Genomic DNA, 16,013 nt, shown 5'->3' on the forward strand with positions numbered 1-16,013 from the left:
CTCATTGCATTGCAGGAACTTAATAATAAAAGACAATCCAAAAAAAAAAAAAAAAAAAGACAATCCAATAAAAAAACAGGCAATGAACTTGAACAGACATTTCTCAACAGAAGTCACGAAGCACATGAAAAGATGCTCAACATTATCGGTCACCAGGGAAATTAAAACCGCAATGAGATACCAGTTCCCACCCACTAGAATGGCTGTAATGAAAAAGACAACAGGCCAGGCACAGGGCACGTGGGCTCACGCCTGGAATCCCAGCCAGGCACAGGGGCACGTGGGCTCATGCCTGGAATCCCAGCACTTTGGGAGGCCAAGGTGGGTGGAGGTAAAGAGATTGAGACCACCCTGGCCAACATGGTAGAACCCCGTCTTTACTAAAAATACGAAAAGTGGCTGGGCGTAGTGGCACATTCCTATAGTTCCAGCAACTTGGGAGACTGAGGCAGGAGAGTCACTTGAACCCAGGAGGCAGAGGTTGCAGAGAGCTGAGATCACGCCACTGTACTCCAGCTTGGCAAGAGAGTGAGACTCCGCCTCAAAATAAATAAATCAATAAACAAACAGGCAAAAGACAACAATAGGTAAGGGCTGACAAGGATGTGGAGTAACTGAAACCTTCCCCAAATTGCTAGTGGGACTGTAAAAGGTTGCAGACACTTTGAGCGGAACACTATGACCTAGCACTTCCATGTCTAGGTATATACCCAAGGAAAATGAAAGGCCTCTTCTAACAGCTTGTATACCTGTGTGCAGCAGCATTATTCATAACAGCCAGAAAGGGGAAACAATGCAAATGTCCATCAACAGATGAATAAACAAACAAAACACGGTGAGTGGATGTGGCGGCTCACACCTGTAACCTAGCCCTTTGGGAGGTTGAGGGAGGAGGACTGATTGAGGCCAGGAGTTCATGAACAGCCTGGACAACACTCTAAGTCCCTGCCTCTACAAACACAAAATGAAATAATTAGCCAGGTGTGGTGGCAAGCACCTGCGGTCCCAGCTATTTGGGAGGCTGAAAGCAGGAGGACTGTTAGAGCACAGGAGTGAGCCGTGTTTGCGCCAGTGCACTCCAGCCGAGGTGGCAGAATAAGACCTATTTCAAAAGGAACAACAAAACCAGCCCCCAAGCGTGGTACAGCCCTTGATAGGAGTGAAGCTCTGGCATACTACGACATGAAAGAAACCTGAAAACATGTTAAAACAAGCCAGTAAGGTCACACATTTATAGCTGACATAAATGATTCCATACAAATGATTCCACTTACATGAAACGTCCAGGAAAAAAAATTCCAGAGACAGATTACTGGTTGGCTAGGGCTGGGGGAGGAAAGGCAGGACAGGGAGTGACTTCGTAGGGTTTCCTTTTTGGGATGATGACACTGCTTTGAAATTAGATATTGGTGATGGTCACAGAACACCATGAATGTATTAAAAACCACTGAACTGTACACTTTAGAAGGTTGAATTTTCCATAATGTGAGTTATATTCTAATAAAACTGTTAAGTAAAAGAAGTCATAAAAGCACTATCTGTTTTGCAGGCACTGATTTTTAATTAAGCTGCTTCTCAAATAGGCAACTCCATGCACTATGCTTCTCAGAGAACAGAACCGCCAATGAGATAGATAAATTTTATTACAAATTTGCAAATGGTTATAGCTCTGATTAATTCTTACAGAAATTAATCACAATAGCAACATTAATTTCTAATTTATTTAAGAATGCTAGTAACAGGCCAGGTGCAGTGGCTCATGCTTGTAATCCCAGCACTTTAGGAGGCCAAGGTAGGTGGACCACTTGAGGTCAGGAGTTTAAGACTATCCTGGCCAATATGGTGAAACCCATGTCTCTACTAAAAATATAAAAATTAGCTGGGCGTGGTGGTGCACACCTGTACTCCCAGCTACTCAGGAGGCTGAGGCAAGGAGAATCACTTGAACCTGGGAGGCAGAGGTTGTTGTGAGCAGAGATGGCGCCACAGCACTCCCACTTGGGTGACAGAGCAAAGAGACTCTGTCTCAAAACAAACAAACAGTTAATAACATTCCCTGAATACTGAACTTTATAAATGTCACTCTAAGAGATAGACAAATTCAAATCCTAATCTGTGAATATAACCTTCTTTGGAAATAAGATCTTTTGTGAATGAAGTCACACTGGGTCAGGGCAGAACCCAATATAATAACAGGTGTCCTTATTGAAAAAAGGAAACTGTGCTGCTGCTGACACCCTGAGTCTGCATTTCTGGCTTCCAGAACTGTCAAATATACATTTAGGTCTTCCTAAGCACCCGCCTCCCGTCAAGCGTGTGGTAACCTGTTGCAGCAGTCCTAGAACACGAACAGTCACTATGCAGTAACTGTCTCGGTCCGTTTTCCACTGCTTGTAAACAGAATACCTGAAACTGAGTAATTAATAAAAACTAAAATCCATTTCTTATAGCTGTGGAGGCCAGGAAGCCCATGGTCCAGGGACAGCCCCTGATGAGGCCTTTTCATTGGTGAGGACTCTTCAGAGTCCGTAGGCGGTGCGGGGCATCACAAGGATAGGGGCTGAGGCTCGGGGCTCCCTCCTGTAAAGTCACCAGGGCCCCTCCCACAATAAACCACTCATCCATTCTTGAAGGCCGAGCTTGCATGATCCAATCACCTCTTAAAGGTCCCACCTGTCAATACTGGCACACTGGGGATAAAGGGAAAACATGAGTTTGGATGGGCCATTGAAACCACAGCACCTACTTACACCCATACAAACTTGTTCAGTGCACTGCTTTTCCAACATTTAGCATCCAAATTGAAAACGAACACTATTTTTCTGGGAAATCTGGGTAACAACCACACATAAACATAAAAGCAACACCTCTGGGTCTGAGGTCCGTTTTCACATGAAGTTACTTTACCTTTCCAAGCATTCTGCCTAGGAAGTAGTAATGTCTGGCAAAAGAGTCTCCCACAAGCATCTGAGCAGCCGGGTTGGGGTACAGAAGCCCTTCATTAGTAGTCTTAAAGAACCCCTGGTTGGGGTTAAATCCTGACTTCAGTAGTTCATTTAAAAACTCTCTGAAAATACCACCACCGTCAATGCCAGCTTCATCCAGGCCATGGGCATTGAGCAAGTGTACACGGATCCGCTTTTTCAAATCAGGCTCTGTTCAGAGAGACGGGAGGTGAGGAGGAAACACGTTACAAGAAAGCAGTCACATAAGCAAGCCTTGCAGGAAGGCTTGGGGAGGCGGCGGGAATCTTTGGGACATTTTAACGTAGGACTCGAAACAGCAATGATATTATTATCATTATTTTTTGAGACAGAGTCTTGTTCTGTCACCCAGACTGGACTGCAGTGGCGGGATCTCAGCTCACTGCAACCTCCACCCCCCGGGTTCAAGCAATTCTCCTGCTTCAGCCTCCCGAGTAGCTCGGACTATAGGCGCCCTTCACTACGCCCGGCTAATTTTTCTAACTTTTAGTAGAGACAGGGTTTCACCATGTTGGCCAGCCTGGTCTAGAACTTCGGACCTCAAGTGATCCATCCACCCTGGCCTCCCAAAGTGCTGGGATTACAGGCGTGAGCCATCGCAGCGGGCCCAGCAATGATATTAGAGAGACCATAAGATAGACTAACCAAGATTTTCCCCAGAGTCTAAAATGGAAAAAAAGAGGGAAGGCATGGAATGGGGAGAAAAGAAGAATGTTTATAGGATATAATAAAATTATCCCCCACATTCTAAAGGACACAGCTGAATGAAAATGCCTGCAGAGGAGGAGAGCAGAATTAAGGACATAGACTGTTAGTGGAACAGATCATCATACCAAGAAAAATTAATGGCTGTCAGTGAGGCTAACAAGAAACAGACCCTCTGAGTGAGGTGCATGATCCACAAGCTCTCAGGAAGTTGGTCCTCCAGTACCTACAGCAAGCTTGTCCTCAACCTGTGGTCCACGGGCCGATGTGGCCCAGGATGGCATTGAACGAGGCCCAACACAAATTCAAACATTCTTAAAACGTTATGAGATTGTTTTTGCAATTTTTTTTTTAAATTCATCAGCTATCGTTAGTGTTAGTGTACACGTGGCCCAAGACAATTATTCTTCCAGTGTGGCTCAGGGAAGCCAAAGGATTGGATACCTCTGATCTACATCATCTTTTAAAAGCTGTATTTGGCTGAAAAGGAGGGAAAATTACTGATTATATAATTTGCTACAAAGAGGCAGAGATCAAATGATGAATCTACAAGCCAAGGAAGATCAAGGGCTGCTGGCAAGACCAGAAGTTAAGAATGGATTCTCCCAGAGCTTCTAAAAGGGAACTGTGCAGTTTAAGGCTGGGCGCGGTGGCTCACGCTTGTAATCCTAGCACTTTGGGAGGCTGAGGCAGGCAGATCGCTGTGATCCATCTGAGGTCAGGAGTTCGAGGCCTGCCTGGCCTATGTGGTGAAACCTCCATCTCTACTGAATATACAAAATTTAGTTGGACATGGTGGCACACGTCTGTAATCCCATCTACTTGGGAGGCTGAGGCAGAAGAATCGTTTGAACCCGGGAGGCAGAGGTTGCAGTGACCCGAGATCGCAACACTACACCCCAGCCTAGGGTACAGAGCATCAAAAAATAAAAAAAAGTAAATTAAAAGATTGTTTTTGTCTGGGCACAGTGGCTCACATCTGTAATCCCAGCACTTTGGGAAGCCAAGGCAAAAGGATGACCGGAGGTCAGAAGTCTGAGACAAGCGTGGGCAACACTAGCAAGATCTCATCTCTACAGAATATAAGAAAAGCTGGGTATGGTGGTGTGCGCCTGTAATCCCAGCTACTCAGGAGGATCTCTTGAGGAGTTTGAGGCTGCAGTGAGCTATGATTGTGTCACTGCACTCCAGCCTGGGTGAAAGTGAGACCCCCATCTCTAAAATAAAAATTTTAAAAACCTCAAAAACAGGCTGGGTGAGGTGGTGCAAGCCTGTAATTCCAGCATTTGGGGATGCCAAAGTGGGCAGATCACGAGGTCAGGAGATCAAGACTGTCCTGGCTAACAAGCTGAAACCACCTCTACTAAAAATACAAAAAAACTAGCTGGGCGTGGTGACGCATGCCTGTAGTCCCAGCTACTCGGGAGGCTGAGGCAGGAGAATCGCTTGAACCCAGAAGGCAGAGGAGGTTGCAATGAGCCAAGATCGCATCATTGCCCTCCGGCCTGGGCAACGAGAGCAAAATTCCATCTCAAAACATAAAACAAAACAACCAAGGTAGACCGTTAAGATGTGCTCTGATGAACAGGCTGAATCGGAGAACCACCTTGGGAAAGTAAGTGCAATGTCCTTTACCTTTTCTGACGGGGGAAGGAGGGGGAAGAGGTGGGGACAGGCTGCTGCATGAAGTTAGGGGAGGTGGAAAAGCAACAGCACGTAGCATGCACTGGACACCTTCAAAGGCCACACGCGCCACTGCCCTGTCAGCTGAGGTGCAGTCATCTAAACCTATCTGCCCTGGAGCATCTCAAGCAACATGAACCTCTAGAAGCATTTTGGAACAGAGGTTTAGCAGAATGTTTGATAGAACCTCCAGGCAATCTCCTCAAAACCCTGTTTATCCCTATATTGCTATGTACAGGTGTCAGTAACTTTGAAGTTACAGTACCCAGAGTGTAAATATTCTACGATATGTTTCAAGTAGGACAAATACATTACTGGACTGACTGAGGCTGCATGCTCACAGGAATACCAAATTCCCATCCACTGAGTAGGGGTCACTGACTTAATGGGAGAGATGGGGCCACTCTGCACGGCAGTAGGGGCGTAGTGCTGCCCTGCTGTGCCTGCCACCTCTGGATCAGTGCCCATGTCACCCTTGGGAATCAGGTAAACACATCTAAGCCATTTGGTTTCAGCTTGCTTTCCTGCTTTCAAAATAAATTTCCTTTGCTTCCGGAAGACATGGTATTTCTGCCCATTAAATGAAACAAAATAAAACCAACCAACCCACAAAAGCAGGCAAGTGAGGCTCTCCAGAACTCATGACAGCAGAGTACAGAGCCAGCTCTGCCTCATTCTCACCCAAGATGGCAGCCTGAGCTCCAGGCCCCATGTGAGCTGTGCGACCCCCTTTATAATTCTTAAAGCAATCTCACAAGGGAATGCAATGATTTCTCTCGCTATTCCACACTGCAACAAGACAGTGCAGTGCAGGCGGAGAGTGCATGGGAATCCCCGTGAGACCTAGCCCGTCTCTGCTCTCTGAGCACTGACCGTAGGAGCAGCCATCGACCTCTGTATACTCCACTCAGTCAGCATGTGTGTAACAGGGGCTAACATGCACACTTCAGAGAACAGTTCTGAGATGAGAGAGACAACATCTGTGAAGCATGGATTCACTTCGGTGACTGGACGATACGTGCAATCATCACATTCGTTGATTATATGTAAAGTATCAGTCAAAAACGCACGTTAACCTATTCTCTTGCAAGTAAATTAATTATTCTGAGATGGTATTTGACTTTACTAATTTGTCTAGCAAAATTCCACATTTTAACACGTGGCTTAATCATTCTTACAGTACTTAAGAAAACATTTATAAAGACTTTAAGCATTACAGCATAAACATTATGAGAAGCTTCTTCCAAATCCCAGATCTTTTCACTTCAATGCAATTATTAGTGTGCACTTAGGGAGGTGGGGTGTGATTACTCTTTGAACACTTTTTAAAGCTTACGGATTCAGTAGGAAATCTGAGGCTTGTTATTACTGAATAGTAACATCAAAAAATCATCTACAGGGAGTGGTTTTAAATTAATTTTAAATTGCTGGTAAATAAGAAACACATTCTACTTTGGCTGAAAATCTAGCTCCCGCTTCTTACAAGTGCCCCCCCAGCACCTGTGCCCTGAGAGCTCCCTCACCCGCAGACTCAGTTCTTCCTTTAGATGAACATGAAATCTGCTAATAAAAATGCAACATAAAACTACTAGAACTGATTTATAATGTATTGTGGGATCCCAAAGAAGAGAGTACTACTGTTCTCAAAAGTATGTTCATCCACACCTCTCAATTAGATGATTAGATTAGGAGTCAAGTACCTAGTCCCATCTCGTTCACGCAAAATATTCGGAAAATTTGATCGGCTAGGCAAGGGAATCCTGGCCTTGTGGAGAGGTCACAGCCTGTACTCATACCTCAGTTCACTCGGTCTCAGCTCATGACACTTGGCATCAGAGGCTGTGGCAAGGATTCAAAGACAACAGTAAATCACATAAAAAAATAACAGCTTGGGGCCGGGCGCGGTGGCTCATGCCTGTAGTCTCAGCACTTTGGGAGGCCGAGGTCAAGAGATCGAGACCATCCTGGTCAACATGGTGAAAGCCCGTTTCTACTAAAAATACAAAAATTAGCTGGGCATGGTGGTACGCGCCTGTAGTCCCAGCTACTCAGGAGGCTGAGGCAGGAAAACTGCTTGAACCCAGGAGGCGGAGGTTGCAGTGAGCCAAGATTGCGCCATTGCACTCCAGCCTGGGTAACAAGAGCGAAACTCCGTCTCAAAAAAAAAAAAAACCAGCTTGGAATAGAGCAAGGAAATAACTGGTGTCAGCTTTCCTCCACTGTTCCAACATGAAAAAATTAACTCTTCACGTAAGCAATAAAAAAGTATTAGAAATCAGAGGTTTCGTTTCCTTAGAAGAAAATTAAAATTTTTTAGAAGAAAGGGCAATTGTCATTTCACATCTGACAACCTATCACATTCCAAAAATCGGGTAAGATGATTTCATTTTTAATTTTAGACCCAGCCTAAGCTTTCGTTTACTCCCCTCTGAACTGACCTGCACTGAATTAATCTAGTATCATAAGCACAATCTTTGGAAGTTAAAACTGCTAAGATACTAAAGGTGACAACACACAAACTTTAAAGACTAAGTATCAAATATTAACATAAGACAAAATGTGCCGGTGATCTCCAAATGCTATCCAAATTACTGTTACAGTGTAATCCTCCTCTACTAACGGTACTGTCACCGAAGCACACTTACCTTTTTATAAAGTAACTTGGATTGTAATGGCACTTATTTTACTATACTCAATTTGGCTTACAATTTATTTATTTATTTTTAAATGGAGACATCTGGGAATATCCTGATGAACACAATTTATGATTTTATATAAATATGTATTTATACAAAAAATATACAATGTAAACGGCTCCCACAATATTTTTAGAATTATAGCTTGCACACTAAATTTTAGGAGCAGAAAATGGGAGGTTGGGAACTGGTTAGTTCCCCCCCTTTAAAAATAATTAATACTTTTTAAAGGCTTCTATTATAGTAACTGTCAATTTTAGAAATATTATTTGACAACGTATGTCTCCCAAATCTGACTTGCAATACTGTTTTTTGGAGACAGGGCCTGGCTCTATTGCCAAGGCTGGAGCAGTGGCATAACCAGATCCAACTGTAGCCTTGACCTCCCAGGCTCAAGCCATCCTCCTGCCTCAGCCTTTTGCACACCAGGGACAACAGGGGCACACTAACATGCCTTGAGAAGCTCACTGTTTCTATTTCTGTTGAGGCAGGGTCTCAGTCTGACGCCCAGGCTGGTCCCTAACTCCTGAGCTCAAGCAATCCTCTTGCCTCAGTCTTCCGAAGAGCTGGGATTATAGGTAGGTGTGGGCCACAATGCCCAGCCTCACATTTCAGTTTTTAAAAGTCATTATGAAACAAGATAATGGAGACTAATTTTTAAAGAACCATCATTTTCCAAAACAATTCCCCAGCCTCCACCCGCGAAATAATACGCAGAGAGAATTATATATACCATTTTCTGGAGAAAGTTTGTCATAAGCATCTTCATAAATGTAATTTCTTCTTATTGTGACATTAATTCCATCCAGAAATGGACCATCCCCTTGAACTTCCTGCTTATCTGCATAAATCAGTCTCTGAAAAATCTAACAAACAAGGAGAGCTTGTAAGGTTATTAGAAACAAGAGGCCTGTTACAAGCTACCAAAGAAAAAAGTGCTAAATCTTATTTTTTATATCTTCGTAAATCTGAAATCAATGCTAATAGTCAAGGTATTAAATCTTGATTTTTCATAAATGTATAGATAATACATAATATATGTCATATTTAAATATTTCTAATGTTGCTCCTTTGTCCAGTTTAAAATAAATTTTAAAAATTTGGCCAGGCACAGTGGCTCATGCCTGTAATCTCAGCTACTCAGGAGGCTGAGGCAGAGAATCTGGGAGGCAGAGGTTGCAGGGAGCCACCAAGACTGTGCCATTTTACTCCAGCCTGGGTGACAGGGTGAGACTCCGTCTCAAAAATAAAATAAAATTAAAATTAAAACCCCAGCCAGGCGTGGTAGCTCACGCCTGTAATCCAAGCACTTTGGAGGCCAAAGCGGGCAGATCACCTGAGGTCGGGAGTTCAAGACCAGCCTGATCAACATGGTGAAACCGCATCTTAAAAATAAATAAATAGATAATAAAAAATTTTTAAAAAAATTGAAATCCCGTGTTACAGAATATTTTCTTTTATAACAACTTAGGAAAGAACAGCTTTGTAAAAGCTATATACTAACACTAGCAGAAATATCTCTGATAAAATCTGAATAATTTTTTTTATGTTAAAAATCCAGCAGAGGGAGCTCAGGAATTATGTAAGTGTGTGCTTGTGCATGTGTGTGTGAGCACACGCAGGGAGGGTTTAGTGAAGAGACATGAACAGTTTCAAAAGAAACTCTTTTGTTCAACTAATAAACAGAGTGTACAGGACTAAAAAATACACTCATGAAGCCATTACTAGAGAAGAGAACCAAGTAATCTTTAGAAATTTGCTAAAAATAGTTGACAAATAAAAACATTTTAAAATTTGGAAACAGATATATGTAAACAACGTTTTGTATATAAAGACACCAGAAATGGAATTAAGATATTTGTTCACATATATATATATATTTTTTGAGACGGAGTCTCACTCTTGTTACCCAGGCTGGAGTGCAATGGCGCGATCTCGGCTCACCGTAACCTCCGCCCCCTGGGTTCAGGCAATTCTCCTGCCTCAGCCTCCTGAGTAGCTGGGATTACAGGCACGCACCACTGTGCCCAGCTAATTTTTGTATTTTTAGTAGAGACGGGGTTTCACCTTGTTGACCAGGATGGTCTCCATCTCTTGACCTCGTGATCTACTGATCTACCCGCCTCGGCCTCCCAAAGTGCTGGGATTACAGGCTTCAGCCACCGCGCCTGGTCCCATGTATCATTTTTAATAAAAATAGTGTTTCTGGGCCGGGTGCAGTGGCTCATGCCTCTAATCTCAGCACTTCATGAGGCCCAGGTGAGAGGATGGCTTGAGCTCAGGAGCTTGAGGCTGCACTGAGCTATGATTACAGCACTGCTTTCTAGCTCAGGTGACAGAGTGAGATCCAGAGAAATAAAAATAAAACAGCATTTCTGATAAACAAACATGAATGTACAGAAATGCATCTTCACAAAAAATTTGCATTTTCAAAAACAATGCAAAAAATCTTCCCCCTTTGAGACAGGATCTTGCTTTGTTCCCCAGGCTGGAGTGCAGTGGTGTGATCTTGGCTCACTGCAACCTCTGCCTCCCAGCCTCAAGGGATCCTCCAACCTCAGCCTCCCGAGTAGCTGGGACTACAGATGTGTGCCACCACGCCCAACTAACTTTTGTATTTTTTGTGGATACAGGGTTGTTGCCCAGGCCGGTCTCAAACTCATGGGCTCAATCCGCCTGCCTCGGGCTCGTAATCCCAAAGTGCTGGGATTACATGCAAGAGCCAGCATACCCAGCCAAACAATGCAAAGTTTACTAGAGAAGAAGGAAGTTAGACCCTCATTATAAGAAATATATAGTGTAAAAGGTCTTTCAACCAGTTTTAACTAAGGAAATACTTTCGGTTTGTAAAAAGAGGTATATGGTTGGGGTTTTTCTTTCTTTTTTGTGAGATGGAGTCTTGCTCTGTTGCCAAGCTGGAAGGCAGTGGCATGATCTCGGCTCACTGTGACCTCTACCTCCCAGGTTCAAGCAATTCCCCTGTCTTGGCCTCCTAGTAGCTGGGACTACAGGCACATGCCACCACGTCTGGCTAATTTTTTGTATTTTAGTGGAAAGAGGTTTTACTGTGTTAGCCAGGATGGCCTCAATCTCCCGCCCTTGTGATCCACCCACCTCGGCCTCCGAAAGTGCTGAGATTACAGGCGTGAGCCACCGCGGCTGGCTACTCTGGTTGGGTTTTATAAATCATTCTTTTTCTCATTTCCAATGTAATGAGAAAAATATGTTACATAATCAGCTAGGCACTAGGCACCTTTAGAGATTTCTTTGGTGGGTGTGTTACTTTTTTAACACTAATACGGTAAGTAGTGACAATAAAGAAACTGAATTTCATACCTTCACTCGCTCCTCAAACGGAACCACGAAAGGCAACTCTGTCAGGACGGCGAGTTGTCTTTCCTCAGACACAGACAGCGGTGGGGACTCCAAACCCACTGTAACACATTTGAAAACCTGAATTAGTTCACTTGTACTTTCGCATGCATTCCTACCGACAATTGTTAAGGTCAGGATTCAGATAATTATCCTTATTAATTCGTGTATGTAAATCAGGTTCCATGAACACACCCCCCTCCTCAGGCCCAGTGCAGAACCTTTCAGGTCATCACACACCCGTGAGCCATGCACAGTGTCGGGTCAGCACCGAAGTCTTCCGTGCTTCCCTCAATGCATACCTTGACCTAACGCTGAAGATGTCCTCATCAAGAACTGCACTTCCATTCCAGCTGGCAGGTCTCAAGGGCACAGCTGGCCCTAGAACTGGCGAGGAAGCCCAACGCAGCCAGATCTGGCAGTGAATGTGCCCTTGGCCACCTCCATGCACCTTTCCTCCCACGATGGCACAACAAAGTTCCTCCCAGGCAAGATGTGTGTGCATGAGATGGTGCCTGGGAGAAGGCTGTGCACACAGTGGGCCCCAGGCAGTATTTCATGAATAAACACGTATCCCATTCCTTTCCAACAATCCGTAACTCGGCCTTTTAAAACTCATTTCAAGGAGCTGGGCATGGCGGCTTATGCCTGTAATCCCAGGCTGAGGTGAGAGTATCCCTTGAGCTCGAGGTTTGAGAAACTGAGCAACACAGCAAGATCCTGCCTCTACATTTTTTTTTTTTTAATTAGCTGGGCATGGTGGCACATGCTTATAGTCCCAGCTACTCAGGAGGCTGAGATGGGAGGACTGCCTGAGTCTGGGGAGTTCAAGGCTGCAGTGAGCTGTGATGGCACCACTGCACTCCAGCCTGGGTGACAGAGTATGATCTTGTCTCAAAAAAAAGGAATAAGTAAGGTGTTGTTAGGTGAGGTATCTTAGACATCATATTTAAAAGCACTATTTCATTAAAGAAAAAAATGGTAAATGGGATTCTACCAAAATTTAAAACTTCTGTTCCTTGAAAGACAATGCTAAGAAAAGAAAAAGACAAGCCAGACTGGGATAAAATATCTGCAAATCACTTATCTGATAAACTACATCCAGAATAGCTTTAAAACTCTCAAAATTCAGTAACTAAGAAACATGTTCACTGGGAGTGTATGGTGGCTCACACCTGTAATCATAGTACTTTGGGAGGCCAAGGTGGGAAGATCCCTTAAGCCCAGGAGTTCAAGGCCAGCCTGGACAACATAATGGAGACTCCATATCTACAAAAAAATTAAAAAAATCAGCTGGGTGGTCAGAGCTACTTTGGAGGCTGAGGTGAGAAGATCGCTGAAGCCCAGGAACTCAAGGCTGCAGGGAGCTGTGATTGCACCACTGCATTCCAGCCTGGGCAACACAGAGAACCAGTCTCCAAAAACAAAACAAAACAAACACCCCAAGAAAACAAAAGAAAAAACCAAATTCATGAAAAAGATGCTGCATACCATTAGGTGGCTGGTAGATACAAATTAAAACCACAATGAGATACCATTTTCCACTTTTTATAATGGCCAAAATAAAATTTAAAAAAAGTGACAACTATAAGTGCTGGTGAGGATTGGGAGCAACAGGGGCTCTCACTCATTGCTGGTCTGAATGCAAAGTGGGGCAGCCACCTTGGAAAACTGTTCTGCAGTTTCTCATAAAGTTAAACGTAAACCTGCCAAATGTCACAAGATTCTCCCCCCACTGAAACCTATTCCATGTCAAACAAAATGCATGTGAGCAGAAAAACCTGTACACAGATGTTTATGGCAGCTGTACTCATAATTCCCAGAGACTGAAAATATAACCAAACGTCTTTCAACCAATGAATGGATTCAAACTGTGGTGCATCCTCACACTGGAATACTGCTGAGCAACAAGGGACCAACCAACCCGCACAGCACCCTCAAAGGCACCGTGCTGACCAGAAGAGCCCGGAGCAGACTACACAGCACGGTTTCCCTTGGAAGGGACAAAACACAATTGGTGGCTGCCAAGGAGGTGGCCGCAATGGAGCTAGAGGCAATTTTTGGGGTGACGAAACTATTCAACACGGTGGCTCCTGGTGGGGGTGACATGGCTGTATATAACAGAGCTGTAGACTGAAGGAGTGAATTTTACAAGGTGTCATTCATACCTCAATCACCCCGTGTCCCAGAGAACTCACCATCCAGGGTGGACTGCAGCGGGCCTATCCTCCCCATCCGCCGGAACCTCCACACATGTCTGGATGCTGGCACATAGAGCTGCGTGACCTGTGGGGGCAATCCCGGTTCAGAACTCACCTTTGCTCCAGCACACACTTGAACAGAATTGGGGCTAGACGTTTCTCTAGCCTAGGCTGGGCCTCTCTCTGACCTCATCCTTCACGTCCTTTTGGTCTCCCTTTTCCCGTCCTCTCTCACGCTGGCCGCCCTTTCATACTTCTATAGTTAACTATGTTTCCTAATACACCCCAAAGAAATCTCTAACTGTCTTATCCAATAATGCATAATATCTAAACATAGCAAATATAATGGCTTTATGAAGCAAAGTCTTATCACTTCAAAAATGATTATCATCAAAGATTCACTTTCTAACTTTTTCAATTTGCTTGAGGTAGTATTCAAATAAAATAGATACAGCATATTTTCTCTTATTTTTCATCTGTCAGTTCCTGTCATCCCTTAATTTGGGTCCCTGCCTTTTTTTTTTTTTTTTTTTTTTTTCATTTTTGATCCAGGATCTTGCTCTGTTGCCTAGGCTGGAATGCAGTGGTGTGACTTCAGCTCACTGGTTTCAAGCAATCCTCCCACCTCAGCCTCCCGAGTAACTGGGACTATAGGCAGATACCATCACACCTGGTTAATTTTGTATTTTTTGTAGAGACGGGATTTTGCTATCATGCACAAAGACTGGTCTTGAACTCCCGAGCTTAAGCAATCTGCTGCCCCAGCCTCCCAAAGTGCTTGGGTCACAGGTATGAGCTGCCACTCCTGGCTGGCCCTTGCAATTTTTTCTTTTTTTAGATGGAGTCTCATTTACTCTGTGACCCAGGATGGAGTGTACTGGCCTGATCGTGGCTCACTGCAACCTCTGCCTCAGCCTCCCAAGTAGCTGGGATTACAAGTGCATGCCACCATGCTCATCTAACTTTCGTATTTTTTAGTAGAGATGGCATTTCACCATGTTGGCCAGGCTTGTCTTGAACTCCTAACCTCAGGTGATTCACTCACCTTGGCCTCCCAAAGTGCTGGGATTACAGCTGTGAGCCACCACACCGTCCACCCTTGCAAATTATTATTATTATTATTTTTTTTGAGATGCAGTTTCGCTCTTGTTGCCCAGGCTGGAGTGCAATGGCATGATCTCAGCTCACTGCAACCTCCGCCTCCCAGGTTCAAGCAATTCTCCTGCCTCAGCCTCCCAAGTAGCTGGGAGTACAGGCACGCGTCACCACGTCTGGCTAATTTTGTATTTTTGGTACAGACGGCGTTTCTCCAAGTTTGTCAGGCTGGTCTCAAACTCCTGACCTCAGGTGATCTGCCCACCTTGGCCTCTCAAAGTGCTGGGATTACAGGCGTAAGCCATCACACCCGGCCCACCCTTGCCAATTTTAATGAAAAAACTTTTACCCTGTGGCATCTCCTATCATCTGGACTCCGCTAGTTGCATCCTCATAGTGTTGTTAAACACGCACTTCTAACCCGTTTCCCGTAATTCTGTAGTTAGATGTAGAGGTGCCACCACATTTACATTTAACGTTCTGGTGAGAATGTTTCCTAAGTGGTGGGATGCTCGTTTATCGAGAGGCCATGTCTGTTTATCACTGCAGAGGTGAAAGCTACTTCAAGTGTGGGTGTGTGCACTGTACTACCAGTTGGTGATGAGAAGGGACTTGTGCCAAAATATAAATCGATTAGATCACTAAACATACTGCTGGGTTCAGCTGACATACTCCCACAGCACAACTTTCTGGAGTAAGGAAGAGGTGCAGTCATTTACATTCTGGCAGCATACCCTCCTCTCCCGGGAGGCTAACACACCGTCAGACCAGCAGGCCCTGGGCACGCGCTACACCTGGAGTTGCACTGCCCTGCTCATCTCCTTCACCAGAGCCCGCAGGGCAGGCTGATTTCTGTTTGCAAAACCCTTTTCACATAGTATTGGCTATATACTTTTATGCACAAGATCACACATCATCAATTATCTGGTTTACCGAAGGTATAGTTTATAAATAAAAGGTAGAGTAAATGTTTGAGTACTTCTTTTTTTTCAAAATAGTATTCAAAACAATGAGATGGTTCCTTTGCATCCTGCAAACATGACAACTAAGGGTTTTGTTAGCATCCTTACAAACTCAAGACTTAGCTGCTTTTATGAATGCCTCAAGTTTCTGCCCGTGACCAGCTGGAGACAGGCTCCCAACCCTGTCTCACAACCCCAGCCAGCCTCCAATGGCTTCTGCGCTCTCCAGCGTGACAGAACACTCCACACCCATCTTGTAGGGTCTTCCCCAGACCTGGAGCCAAGCACTATGCCCAGGACTGCTTCTTTTGCTGA

General features: G+C 44.5%; 1 protein-coding gene across 5 annotated transcripts in view; it reads right to left on the minus strand.

Annotated features, from left to right (window-relative positions):
* Nucleotides 1-16,013, minus strand: part of UBE3C (ubiquitin protein ligase E3C) — a 202,097-nt gene that overhangs the window by 30,592 nt on the left and 155,492 nt on the right. For all 5 annotated transcript variants that reach the window (XM_035254262.3, XM_078343339.1, XM_078343340.1 and 2 more), the window contains 4 exons: nucleotides 13,639-13,726; nucleotides 11,405-11,502; nucleotides 8,802-8,934; nucleotides 2,908-3,155 (listed from right to left, as the gene is read on the minus strand). In XM_035254262.3, the coding sequence (XP_035110153.1) occupies nucleotides 2,908-3,155; nucleotides 8,802-8,934; nucleotides 11,405-11,502; nucleotides 13,639-13,726 (567 nt within the window). The remainder of the gene's footprint in view (nucleotides 1-2,907; nucleotides 3,156-8,801; nucleotides 8,935-11,404; nucleotides 11,503-13,638; nucleotides 13,727-16,013) is intronic.

This window comes from Callithrix jacchus, chromosome 11, assembly GCF_049354715.1.
Source record: "Callithrix jacchus isolate 240 chromosome 11, calJac240_pri, whole genome shotgun sequence".
Classification (NCBI taxonomy): Eukaryota; Metazoa; Chordata; class Mammalia; order Primates; family Cebidae; genus Callithrix; species Callithrix jacchus.